General features: G+C 40.9%; 1 protein-coding gene across 3 annotated transcripts in view; it reads right to left on the reverse strand.

The window, feature by feature from the left end:
* Window positions 1-14,333, reverse strand: part of LIFR (LIF receptor subunit alpha) — a 70,522-nt gene that overhangs the window by 7,336 nt on the left and 48,853 nt on the right. For 2 of the 3 annotated variants that reach the window (XM_074357252.1, XM_074357249.1), the window contains exons 13-19: window positions 13,007-13,220; window positions 10,554-10,733; window positions 7,560-7,661; window positions 6,773-6,940; window positions 2,913-3,074; window positions 1,858-1,951; window positions 180-258 (exon numbers count right to left, since the gene is read on the reverse strand). In XM_074357252.1, the coding sequence (XP_074213353.1) occupies window positions 180-258; window positions 1,858-1,951; window positions 2,913-3,074; window positions 6,773-6,940; window positions 7,560-7,661; window positions 10,554-10,733; window positions 13,007-13,220 (999 nt within the window). The remainder of the gene's footprint in view (window positions 1-179; window positions 259-1,857; window positions 1,952-2,912; window positions 3,075-6,772; window positions 6,941-7,559; window positions 7,662-10,553; window positions 10,734-13,006; window positions 13,221-14,333) is intronic. The other variant, XM_074357256.1, reaches the window with a different exon arrangement.

The raw sequence follows: 14,333 nt of genomic DNA on the forward strand, positions 1-14,333 counted from the left end.
AAAGCCATGTGCAAACAATTTAAAATGAATAATTTCAGGCGTTCAGCAGATGTTAAAGCATTGCTATTTTCTCAACACATTTTACTTTCGATGACATCTACCTATTAAAAACTTTTCACAAAAGGCTAACAAAAGGAAGTCAGTACTTCAAAGAGAAATGTAAGAAAATAAAGGATTACCTCACAGACACTCTTTTGAAACTGTAAAGCTTTACAATTTTCTGGATTTGGAATATCAGGGTAGAAGGTTTCTTTAATCCTTTAAATAAAGATGATTAAGTACATTTAATAGTGATAAGATTATCAATTAGACAACAAATAAGTTAGTAAGTTATCAGGCTTATTTGGATGTTTCATATGAATACTCTAATTTGAACATCTGAGATAAAACGATGATCATTTTCGGTGTGATCACTTGCAAGAGCTTTTGACACGAGACACTGAGAGTTCCTATCTGAAAACTAGAAATAGTACTTCTAATTCTAGAACTGCAGTATCTTATGTATCTTATGGAACTGGAAAGCAAAGAATTAACATGGTGATTGTGTTACCAAGTCAAAAGTATAATACGGGCATTACTCATCAAACCAAAATGTTCACACTGCAAACTGGATTAAGCACGGTCGACTGCTCAGGGAACACATCTGCATTATGCAGTTCTCCCCTGTTCTTAACAGGCTTTAGATGATCAGGAAAATGAAGGCTATTCATCTTGAGCAAAAACTGAACACAAACAAAAAGGAAATCTGCTCAGTGTCCTATCCTATTTACAGCTGTTAAAAAGAACATTATTTGAAATTCATGCAGGAAAAAACCAAAACCAAAAAACAACTTAGCTTATTAATTTAAGTCTGAAATGCTCTAACTTCCAAACTATCTCTTTATTTTATCTCTTTTTCGTATTGAAATAATTTTTAAAATGCGATTTTTGGTAATGAGAATTTGGTTACCAAAACAGGGCAGTCAGTCTACAGTTCTAAACTATTACTGTTTTGATTCAGAAGCCAGGGTTGTTAGAATATGTTCTCTTCTTCATCACAAATGGTGCGTAGTTAAGGCCAGAGAGGACCACATACACATGAGCTCGGCCTTCGGCCCCGAGCCCAGCCCAGGACAGCTCCTGCCAGCTGATTCCGCGGCACCCTCTCCTGAACCCCTGCTGACCTCACCTCGGCTGGCCCACTCACTCTCTCACTGCACCCAGACACACAGTTCCTCTCATTTCTCCAGAAGATCAAGTTCTCACCAACTTCGGGGCCCTCACAGAAGCTACTCTCTCTGCCTGGCACATTCTTCCCCCGCTCCCTCCTCTCTGGGACTCTGCTCCAGTGGAACTCCCACAGGAAGCCCTGGCTGAGCGCCTCCAGCACCCTTCCGAGCACCCACTCACACTCTGTACACCTGTATTTACCGAATGAGTATGAGTTTAATGTTCATCCTCCCCACTATCCTCTAAGTCCAATGACCATGCTCATTAGTTCACTATGATATCCTAAATGAATAAAAATGAACACACTTTCTAAATAGGTCACCAGGACAAATGAGATCTTAATCATTACATTATATTTAATCTTGCATATTAGCTATTGCCATATTTATGACTGTAAAAAAAATTTCTAAGTGTAACTGTTATTACTTTAATTAGTAAATACAGTAGGGAAAAACTGACTTTTACTCTATTAATTTTAAAACCTTTAAATAATATGCCATATTCTTGCATAATATTAACTCCAACACATTAATCCTAACACAGATATTTTTTAATACTTAGCTTCCATCAAAAAGATGTACTTGTTTGTTAATACATTAATGAAATATTCACGCCCTTAAGAACAAAACAGCAAGAGTAAATGATTACCATTCTCGTTTCCGATAGCAAAGGATACTCGTTACCACTCCAACAATGACAGCCACCGCCACTGGGATGAGAATGGCGATAATTAATCCCACAGCTGAAAAGAGAATATTGCAAATATTAAAGTCAGCATTTTTTGTATAATCTATAGAATAAACTTTTATTATAAGATATTTAAGTTGGTAGATGTTTTGAAGAAAAAATAATCCTAACTTCTTGAGAGACACTGGAAGACTATTAAAATATAATCTTAAAAAGTGTAATTTTATACTAATACTTAAATAATTTTTATACTGATACTTAGTATATACTAAATATACTTAATTTTTATACTAATACTTAAATTCTTCAGAGCAGGGTTTCTTCATCTTGGCACTAGTAACATTTTGGGGCAGGTATTTCTTTGTTGTGTATTTTTTGAGGAAGAGGCTGTCATGCACTGCAGGAAATTTAACAGCATCCTTGGGGCTCTAACCACCAAATACCAGTAGCACCAACCAAAAACGTCACCAGACACCGCCAAGTGTTCCCTAGGAGGCAAAACCACCCCCAGACAAGAACCAAATCTACACAGCCCTTTATTTAAGGGCATGTATGAACTCCAACCCCGGGCTGGACAATAAGCCTGTGCTCAAATGAAAGTTCTTCGCTGTTGACAAATAGTCAAGTCCGTCACTCTTCTCTATTTTCATCTCAGATTTATGAGTGTTGTTCCTTACACTTTTTTTTTTAAGGATACTTCTTACACTCTTCCCTTGATATGTTAAAAATCACAGAATATTTCTGACAAGAAATTTAAAACTAGTTGACCAGCATAAAAATTCAACATGAATTTAGAACTCTAGACTTAAGATGCATCCTTAATTCATTAATTCTTTGAGTACTCACTAGGGAATTGCTTCAGATAATTAGTAAGAACAAATATGAAGTCATCCCATGGCCTTTTTAACAATGTCCTCTACCCACTATAAAAGGGCAACAAAATGTGAAAAGTAAAAAATCACTAGAAACAATGCATTTAAGTCTGAAAAGTATCTTGGTGGCAACATTTAACTCACAATTTTCCTTTGTCACCACAAACATGCTCTTCTCTGGGCCCATTCCTCCATCTGTATAGGCTCGCAAGACCAAGTGGTAACTGGTTTTACCTTGCAGATCAACAATTCTCAGTGTCTTCTGGGATATGTCAGTAATATTCTTAACCTTTATGTCAGAACGACCTATATTTAAAGAGAAGATTATCACTGATTTCTATACCAATTCAAACACATGGTTATTCACAGCTGTCCTTCCCACGTTCCTTGTAAGTGATTCTGAATGCTGGCCGCCTGCAGGGCCAAGGCCCACGGAGCCAGCCAGAGCCACGTTCAAGTTCTACCCCTGCCAGTTAGTGGATATGTTATCTGGACACATGATTTAAACCACTGTGAACCTGAGTTTCTCTAACTATGAAGCAGAGTATCACGACTTACCTCATTGGGCTGTGGGAAGTTTTTGTACACATATTCTCTAGAATAACGCCTGGCATACAGCAAACAATCAGTAAGTCTTCTCTTTCTGTTACCAACAGCACTGAAACCCACCACAACCCAAACCCACTGGGGCTGATCATGCCTGTGAATCGAGAGAGAAACTCCAGGGAATAAGAGAACAAATCAGCAGGGACTGCTTCAAGTCACTCAGGAAATGAGGCAGTGCATGCAGGTTCTCAAGCGAAGACACCAGTGAGGAAGCCCTTGCATCATTTCAAGAGGAAGTCTGAAGAACTGTTCAAATGATTATTTTTAAAATTTGAACCAAAATAATGCAAGACAATAGTTTAAAAATTAAATCACACTGAATGACTAATAAAATAGTAGCATTCCCTGCCAGCACCTTCCCCTGCCACCTGCATCACTTTAAAATCATGTTATCAGTTGCTCTGGGTATTTACTTTCACATTTTGTAATAAACTTAGATTGGCAGTGCTGATTTTGAAATTTTAGACATTGTCTACTCACGTCCTACCAGGCAGATGGAGATTCAGCTCTCACACAACATATCCTTTCTCCCCTCAGCCGACATAATTCACACAGAAACATCAGAACACTTGGTAAACTCAGTATTTACATGACTGAGATCATACAAATATGGATTAATGCCAAGACAAATTGCCCAGTACGATCATGTTTCCTTTCTTTCTTTCTGTTGTTACAACTGCTTTTCCCCCTTATTTGCTTGATGTACCAATTCCTAATTCTTCCCACATCCTCCAATACGATGTTCCATGTGGTCCAACACAACAAAATCCCAGTGCCACTGCCTCCCCCAGCCCCTGCCCACGTCCCTCCCAGGCTGCTTCCTGGGGCATCTGCTCTGGACTGGAAACCTTGTCCTGGAATTCCCTGCCCCACTTATTTCCTCATGTTGGATGCATGACTTCTAGTAGCTTCTGGTGAAGGGATATAGGGGGGAAGTAAATATATGTAGCCTTACATGTCTAAGAATGTCTTCATTCTACTCTCATATTAGTCGACAAATTAGCTGAGTACAGAATTTTAGGCTGAAAATAATTTTTACACAGTATTTTGAAGACATAGCTGTGATAGCTTCTCGTATCTGGTATGTTGTTGAGAAGTCTGCAGCCATTCTTACCCCTGATCCCCTGCACAAGAGCTGCTTTTGTCTGATTGTTTCTGGGACTTTTTCTTTATATATTAGGTGCTCTGAAAATTCATGGTGACATACTTGGGCACAGATCTTTCTATTTATTTTATTTTGTACTTGATGGGACCTTTTACTATCTTTCAGTTTGGGGAAATTTTCTCCTACTATTTTTTTTGATAATTTTCTTCTCTCCTTTTCACTCTTCTCTTGAACAGAACTCCTGTAAAGGAGGACACTTCAGGTCTTTGACTCAAGCCCCAACTTTCTCATCTTTTACCTAGTTTTCTTTTTACAAGTTTTCTCCTTTGTCTTTGTCTGATTTTGAGAAGAATTATTCTATTTTTCCATTTAATTTCTCTACTTCTATTTAATTCCTTAAAAATTCATTTGATCATATTTTTAATTTTGAGGAGTTCTTTAACTGTCTTCTGATTGTCCCTTTTTATAGCATCATGTCTTTTCAATAAATACTGGCTATCTCAACTATCCAAGGATAGTTTTGTTTTGTTTTAAATTTTTTTGTTTTCCCACAGTGCTCTAATTTCTCCTGGCTTCTGTCTTTCACGTTAGAAGCCTCTCCAGCACCTGGTTATCCCTGGCTGCTAGTTATGTTCAAGAGTGAGCCTCTAAAAGGCTCATTGGAAGCTCGGGGTACATAGTTGGGGTTTATTGGCTGGTGGGCTTCACTTATCACTGATGGGGAATGACCGTGGGGCTCCTGGCTCTTCACTGGGAACATCCCCCAAATATTAGCATCTTCTATGTCTTTCCTCAGGAGCCATTTACTTTAGTTCTCTCACCTCTTACCTGGGAAATAGGCCCAGCTGAAGATGTCCTATTAGATGGGTGGGAGGAGGAAGAGGGGAGGTCACACTGTTGACTAAGGCTCCCTGTCCTGAGGCTCTCTGGTTCAGAATAAACCTCTTGTCCTCAGGCAGGGGAGAGGGCACTCACGTTAGCTGCATGAAGCTGATACAGGACTTGGGAGTTCTAACTGCTCCTTACTGACTTTCAATCAACTCCCACTGTTCAGCCCTGATGCATCCTAACCATTGGCCCTCACTCCTGGCCCTGCAGGATGAACCAAATGACTTCTTACTGAAGCCCAACCGTCCACGTAGACTTCCCTACTTTCCACTCCTCCAACTCACTTGCCCCACTTCTTCCCACTCCGTTTCCAAATTCTCTTTTCTGGCCCCTCCAGTTCTCTGTGTCTTTATGTGTTGTTATTTTTTTTCTCTCTTTTATTCTACTTTTAATGACCAATTCAGCCTAACCAGAAGTCTACATGCTAGAATTTTAACTGGTTCAAGTGTAAAATTTCTGAGCATCTGAGGGAAATAACACTAGACTCTGGATGTTTGCATAATCTGATTATTTAGGGCTTCCCTCAGCTTTGATGGCTCAGGAAATGCAGAACGTAGAGATCTGGGGCAGGTGCTCATTTACACAGCTGCTCTTGGGAGGTGAATAAACTGATGCCCAGTTCGTCAGCATCTCCGTGTAGCATTGCTGTTCTCTACTTGTCAGACAGGCACCAAACAATTTAAGTGGTTTCTTTCCAAAGAGAGGTCATTAAGGAAAATGAAAGCTCCCAAACTGAAGAGATGATATGCTTGTGTTGCCCAGCCATGAATAAGGAACATCGGACTCCCAACAGAAATATACGACTTAGGGTTTAAAAGCCAAAGGTCTGCATAAACATTTCTGCATTTGTAACTCTGGGGACTCTCAAAGGTCTCTGGACAATTGTCAATGGCTGACTATGCTTTTTAAGACCTAATGGATACACACATCCCCAGTCAACTTAATTGGGTCTCCCAGTTCACTAAGGCCGTGGCTAACTGGGTGGATGGCTCTCTGTCAGCCTCGGAGGCTCCGAGGCCAATCTTTAGGTTCCTGAGTTTTCTCCTCCATTATTGTAAGTACAGGAAGTTTTTTTTTTTTTTTTCAAGTAAGCTTCATAAGGTGCTATGTTATGGATCATGCAAGACCAGTAAGAGATGGTCTCTGTCCCGTGGGGCACAAAATCAAAGGCTTCAGAATAAATGGTTTCTGAAAGACTACATGCCATTTGTCACATACTAAAATTTTAAAATTTTCATATTCATCAAATGACTGCATTTTCACTTCCCTATTTTTCAGACAGTTTTGGAAACCAGTCTAAACTACTCAGCAGCATCTTCCTTCATGTTTTCTTTCCTCTTCTTTTTTTTTTGGAGTTAATGAAGAACTTCTAAGACACAGTGTACTTACTCTAGTATTTACTCACCTGATTCCAAACCCCTCATCTTAGATGTGTCTCTTTCTCCTTTTTCAAAGTAAAATAAATATCCTCTTAAAAAGCCTCTAAGCTCTTCCACAGGAATATCTTCCCATCTCACTAATATCGAATCTGCAGATGTATCCTCAACAGTAAAATTTGGTGCAACAGTTGGAGCTATGAAAAGAGAAAGGTCAGTATTTAAAGGAGGGATTACTAATACAGAGTAAGGCATTGAGGTTTAGTGAGATTTCTAGCTTCAAAAATAGTTAAACTTGGAATTAGAACTTTATTCTCTATTTAATCATAAACTTTCACAGATATTATCACAAATGCCTTTGCTGTGAAGCTTATATAGTAGTAACCAGAGACACAAAGGTAGAACTTACATATTTTAGATATAATACCTATCTGGGGAGGTAACCTATGCAAAATCTTTAAATTTTTCTATAGAGGTGGCCACTTAAATAGACTTTTACTTGTATTTCCCCTCTTTACTGATAGTCTTCAATAAGTTACTATTTTTAAAAATTTGTATAAGTGCAAATTAGGTTATTTCTGAAATCCAAATTAAGATTTAATTTTCTCAATGACAATAGTAAAATTGTGAAATATAAATATTTAAAAAATGAAGAATAAGTAATTACAAACAATTTTATAGTTATCAAATTATTTTTCTTCCTTGAACAAATAAATAGCTCAAATCAACCTATTTTTAGAATTCAATCTTACAACTGTTATCCATTTATAACTTGTATTATCTTGAACTCTAAGAAAACTAACCCATTTAACTTACCCAATTCTTCTACATATCCAATTATAGAACGTAATAATTGATATCCTTGATTTCTGCATCCATACAGGAAAAAATTGTATCTTACGCCTGGTCGAAACTGATCTATAGGATGAACACAATCAATAAACTTTCCTAAGTAAATATTACTGTAAATATCTATTTTAGAAATATCAAACTTATAACTTACTCTGAAATTTCCAATGCTAATTTTAAAAAGATTATAGAAAATACATCTGCATTTTCAAAATTGGTAAATATTCAGAGTGAAAAATTAACTCAGTAAAAATCAAACAAACAAATTCATTTCTGCTGTAAAGTTTAGTATTATAACATGACATCACCTTGAAAAGGAAAAAATGGTAATCAAGACCTTCATTTTGTTCCTTCAAATCAGGCAATGATGACTTCTCCCCAGATTTGATCCAGGGACAGTTTTCTAACCCATCCCAGGTCCAGATCACGCATATTATGCCTCTGAAAAGCCCTTCACTCAACAGGGTTATTTCTGGGTTGGAAAGAACCCATTGTTCTTTCCTTGTTCCAACAATCAGATACTAAAATTTCCACTCTACTGTGACACTTCAGTGTCAAAGGAAATGGGCCTTAGTCTATCCTCTCTACAGCATTGCCACGGAGTGCCCCTGAGTTAACTCCACAAGACATACAAGAGAAGCACCTTTAACTTCAATCCAAGGTAATCACTTTTAAATGCCGACTCAGTACAAGGTAGTGGGTGAAGTGTTGGGACCACAGCAGTGGACTGTTACCAAGGCCCCTGGCCTGGGGCAGTTGGCAGAGAGTTGGGGAGACACATGAGAAGGGGTCCCCACAAGACTGTGTTTTGACTAGGGGGACCTTTCATAGTCTGTGGCCCCTTCAATGAGGGACCAAATGAGGCTAAGAAGGTCAGAAAAAGCCACCAAGAAGTGACATTTGAAAAGAGCCTTGAAGGGTGCTTTGTAGCTCACCAGCAGTGATCTGGGAAGAAGAGACTGTTTGGGGGGAAATGGCAGTATCCGGCACTGCACTTAATCTGTGGAATACAGTCATTCTTGTGTGGCGAAAGCATTCGCTCTCCGGCTCAGAACACCAGTGCTCTACAGGCTGGAAAATGAGATGGTCAACCTCTAAAATCACTTTGCGACTTTTTTCTTTGGGGACAAGTATGCTTCAGGTTCTGATTCTATACCGCACGTATATTAGGAAATCTGTGCCTACTTTTATGTTATAATTACGCATATCAATATTCTCCAGGGTTTTGCTGCCTTAAAAAGAAAAAGAGCCCATGTGTTTCGAGCATTAGAAACGTGTTTTGCGGTCATAAAAGAGAGTGGAAAGTTGAAAGAGTGGATGCCTGGGTGAGAAAGGAATAGGAAATGTGCCCGCTGTGGCCATACTCTGTCCCAGCAGCAGTAAATAAAAGACAAAACCCCCAGCCTCTTAAAGCTCTGAATAGCTCTGAGTTGCTTTAAAGTTAAACCCTGGTGTGATCAGATACTAGCTTTGCGACCTTGGGCAAGTTACTGAGCTTCTCGGAGCCTCTGGTTTCTCAGCTACTGTAGGTAGGGCCTTTGCTCACATGCCTCAGCGTGGAAAGTTCTCCATCTCACCCAACAGGTCTCAGCTTAAAGTTACATCCCAGGTATCCTATCTAAAGCAATGCTGGTCCACATCACTCTACCCTGCCCCAGTCCATTCTGATTATTCTCCAAGCCCAGGTAAGAAAGGATGGAAGTGGGGTTAGAATTTATGGAGTCACTAGTACTGGGTCAGACTCGGGCAGCTACACACAGGGGAGACGCACAGGGAGGTGTAGGAAAGAGGAGGGCGAGGCGCGGCTGGGCACGCTGCTAAGTGACATGTGCAGTGAGAAAGGACGAGGGCAACCCTCAAGGCCTTGGCCAACTGCGCATGTGAAGGAGTCTGGCTACATTCCAAGTAGAACCGGAAAATAATCTGAAGCCACATGTAGGAACCCAATGAATGGGGCTCATCCTCACCATCTGACAGTGAACAAAGTAAATGAGTAGAATGCATTCCCGGGGAGAGAGAATCAGCAGCTGCTTGCTCCCCTGAACATCACTAACGCGGGAGGGAGAACCGTAAGAGGGGAATGACGCCGAGAAGCATCACTGCGACACGTTCCAGAATTCCCACAGGTAGAGGCACAGTCCACGCTCATCAGCTGCTCAGAAGGGGCAGTGATCATGACAGGAGGCTGTAATTCCAAAGGACAAGGCTGCTTCAGCCTGTAGGCTACCACCACCCTCCTGGCTGAACCTCAGGCTGCATCGTATCAAGGGCAGCTCACGGCCTGGGGCAGCCGGGCACGGGGGGGCTGCCCTTGGCCCCCTGACCTACACCAGGGAAAGTGGTGATGGGAGCACATCCTTCCTGCTCAGCAACCTGGGCCCTGGGTGAAGGAGGGCAAAAGGATGACGGGTGAGATCACACTGCCGAGAGCCTGTAGTCTTCTTTTCTCGTGAGCACTTCCCTCTGTTGTTCCATCTTTAGTGCTACTTACCTTTCCATTTTATAATTGTGCTATAAATCACTTTCTCCTATTTGTTATTTGGGATGTTTTCAATTTTTACAACTATAAATAATGTTATGGTGAATGTTCTTAGTTGTAAATCCGTGCTACTCTCTGATTACTTCTCAGGATAAATTCCTAGGCAAGTAATGACTGGATCCAAGGCTATGAATCGTCTCACACACATAGTGCCACAAACCGCCTTCCAGAAAAGTCAGACCAACCCACACCCTGCCCAGTGGTAAGGGAGAACAGTCACTGCACTGCAACCAGTCACTCCATGTGTTGCTCTTTTTAAAAAAAATACATATATATTTTCGATGGTGAGCACGCTGCAGTGTACACAGGGGAGAAATATAATGTTGTACACATGAAACATACAATGTTATAAACCAAAGTTTTCCCATTAAAAAGTAAATTCAAAAAATATTTTTAAAGCACTTTAACTGAGGGACACTTACCAGATTCTATTACAGTTTCAGTGCTATTTGAAGGCACTTTTTTCCAGTCCATGAGGCAGGGTTCAGACCGAGATGAGTTACACCATTTAATTACATAGTCGCAAGTCATGTTGGGGTCGTAATTCCAAGTGAGGAGAATCCCATTTCCCATTCCAACAGCCTGCTCTATTTTGAGATCATCTTCAAGAAAGAAGGATATTTTACTAGTGTTAAAAATAATATTTTAAGGTAAATCTCAGGAAAATGGGCAAGAACTACAAAAATTACTTCGCTGTACAGACATTTCAAAACAGTGCTAAACTAGATAAACCTTTAGCAAAGTTTAGAAGTTGTTGTTCTGTCGCTTTTGTTTTAACAGTAGCAACTGCCTGTATGTAAAGATTAACTCAGCAGCTGAAAAAAGAAAGCAAACAATAAGAAAGCACCTAGGATCAGGTAGTGATGTAGCGGGGCAGGGACCCGAGGACCAACAGCCGTGAGGGATGGGGCAGAGGGACGTCGGGTACTAGAGGGGATGCGGCATGGCGGCAGGGGCGGGAGGAGGGCAGGCAGGAGGCCGGTGAAGAGCACGGGGCGGACAGTCAGAATCCCTCCTCCCTTGAGAGCAGACGGGGGCCCTGTGCCTGCAGCTCCAGCCCTGGGCACAGACCGCACGCGCAGAACAGGAGCACGCCACGCAGTGAGTGGGTGGGTGAGCCAGCCCCTCTCTGCCTCTCAAGGAAGACTGCTACCCCGGAGGTGGGCTGATGGGATTCTGGAGACAGGGCAGGGAGAGGAGGGATACGCTGAAATGCGGCGGGATGACACGCTGCGGGATGGGATGGATGGATGGCAGGTATGGGCAGGGAGGGAGGAGTGCCCTGGGGTCCAGGAGGGATGAGGCACAGGGGCTGGCAGGAGGGGGCCAGGGTGAGGTTTGGTCTTCCCATCCTGCCAGAACTCAGCCGAGGTGATAAGGAAGGCCCAAGGTTGGGGTTGAGGAATTGGTGGGCATTAGGACAGCGTGGCCAAAGGGCTGGGGGAAAGTTCCCACAGTAACAGCAGGAAGGAGTAACTTCTATAACTGAAGCCTATTTAAGGGTTCAGTACAAAACCACGGAAAGGCTTACTGAACAAAATTTGCATTCATAAGCAACTACTACTGGACACAAGACAACAATTTGGCTTAGAATACAGAAGACTTTGGGTGTGACAGCTTCTTGGCTCAATGTGACTAAAAAACCACAATGGAAACCTGGGCTGAGGCTGCAAGGCCTCCAACTTGGGAAATCCTCAAGAAACAATGGTTTGTTCTGGTCTCAGCAACTGTCTGGAAGCTGATGACCAGACTACTGTTAGTTCTATAAATTACTGCCTCTTGAAGGACACATGGAAAAGGCAGGAATATAGTTCTTGAATTAAAAGGTAACATGGCTACTGCCTGTCGCTGTAAGAGCCATGAAATACCTAACCTAAGTCAGCAGGTTATTCTGCTAACGGTGTTCACACCTCTCTCTTTTTTTTTTTTTTTGCCTCCAGACCACCGCCTACAGGCCTCTCCTCTCCGGTGTGCACTGCCACCTGGGCTCTGGCCTGTGTTGTGTGTCTCTGAAATATACTTGTGCGTCCCAGTCCTTCCTTCTAACGTGCCAATGACCGACTGAGACAGAACCAACTACAGAACACGGTGTGAGACACTGCCTCATGCAAGAGCTGAAAAGATACTTATGACCCAAACTGGACCAATTTTTTCCTCTAGGAGTGGGTGGTCATAGAAAGGTGTCCCCATATTGGGGCAGGACAGCAGGGTGGAGCAGGGAATAACTCAGGAGAGGAGTTAACTGGGAGAAGAGGTGGGAGTGGCCACTAAAACCTCGGGTCTCACAAAGCTGTCAGTGCAGCTAAGGAGGAATGGACTAATCACTGGTAATTCATAAAACGTAAAAGGGGGCACTAAGGAATTTCAAAATTACATCACAATTTTTTTTTAAAGCTTACATTGAAGATCTAATTTAGACTTTAAAAGAATTTCTTACCGATAAAGGATTCCTATTGATAAAGAATGTCTCATCAACAAAGCTGCCACTTAAAATGGGTATCTTTCCTTGCCTGACAGTTTGAAAATAGCCTGGCTGACGTAAGCACCAACCCTCATGGTCCTGGGGAGATATATGAACATGGTATCTGAATAACCTGCTAGAATATTTCTTCCTGAGGGTAATATCCACCACCACGACTCTACGATGTTAGGTGTTCAAGTAACTGGGTTTAGTCATTGTTTTATCCATCAGTGTAGATGCTTCAAGTCGGTACTAATGACGGCGGCCCCTCCATGAATCCTGGACATGAATGAATCGGCCCGTCCCTCCTTATCCATCAGCAGTGGCAGGGGACACGAGAAGAAAGCTGACAGACGCGAGGGCAAGCAACCCCTTCAAAGTGTTTCATACACTACTTTTACCTTCAGTACTCACCGTTCGGAATTTCCATACTAGCTATTTTAGAAGGTGGCGATGAGCCAACAGAATTTTTTGCCACCACACTGATGATGTAGTCATTTTTGTCAAGCTGTATTTCTGCCTTGTGTTGAGGATCAAGAATCTCAGAAAGGGACTGTGTTTCCTCATCTGATGAACATGATACATTATAAGAAAGGATTTTTCCATTAGCTTCATTAATGGATAAAGGCTATGAAGAACAGAAAAATAAATTCTGTTAAAAAATACCTGCAAAAAGTGACATTGTGATGAGGAAAGGCCATTGAGTGTAAATAAACTGGACACTCTACTAGTCGTAACGAGGCATCCTAACAAGAAAAAATGAAGTTGTCGACAGTGCAAAACACAGATGTGAAACCCACTGAGACCTGGATAGATCAGGAAAGTGATGCTGAAGAAAAACTACACTTGTTGTAAGCAGTAAGAGCACACGGAAATATAAAAATTCAGTAACGAAACGGAAACACATTTTTCAGAAGCAAACCAAAAGAAATTGATGAGAAGCACTGCTCTACTTAAAAATAAAATATTAAAAAGTATGACATCATGTTTTTTAAACAGTTGCTGTTTTCTCATTTTAAAGTGGTATCTGCCCATCACAGAACATTTAGGAAAAATTCAAAAGTTGGAAAAAAACAAGAAATATCTCCTCTATTTCCATCTCTTAAATATTCTTATATATTGATATTTCCTTCAAGTTGTTTTTCCAGATGGAGATTTTTTATTAAAATTGTTTTAATTGTACTATACAATTTTATATCTTTTTTCACTTTTCTATAATGTACACTCATCCATGATAATATAGTCATATACACTTTAATGGCTTTATATTTCACGTAGCGTTTTTACCAGTTTACTTGAATATTCCTTAAATAAATGAAATTTAAGTTTTTCCTGATTTTTCATAATACTAAAATAAACCTTTTGGTGCCATATTTTTTTTCATGACAAGGATTAATTCTTTAGTATGGGTTCCCAAAAGTAGACTTACTGGAAAGGAAATAAACATTTAAACGTCTTTATTTATATAGCTAAACTGCTTTACAAAACAATTGCTCCAAGTTGTACAGCAATGTATGGAACCCTCTGATCTAGGCTGACACTGACATTAACATTCTGCTGAAAACACTGCTCCAACAGAGGTCACCAATGGCCTTCTGATGCCTGGTCCAGTGGACACATTGCCATCCAAAGACCTGCGGGCTTCATTTGATACTGTTCACTCCTTCACATATCCCCCTCTTCCTTAGCTTCTGCAATACTACTTTCTTCTGGTCTTTCTGACCCTCTGACCTACCCAATC

The sequence above is a fragment of the Camelus bactrianus genome, chromosome 3 (assembly GCF_048773025.1).
Source record: "Camelus bactrianus isolate YW-2024 breed Bactrian camel chromosome 3, ASM4877302v1, whole genome shotgun sequence".
Classification (NCBI taxonomy): Eukaryota; Metazoa; Chordata; class Mammalia; order Artiodactyla; family Camelidae; genus Camelus; species Camelus bactrianus.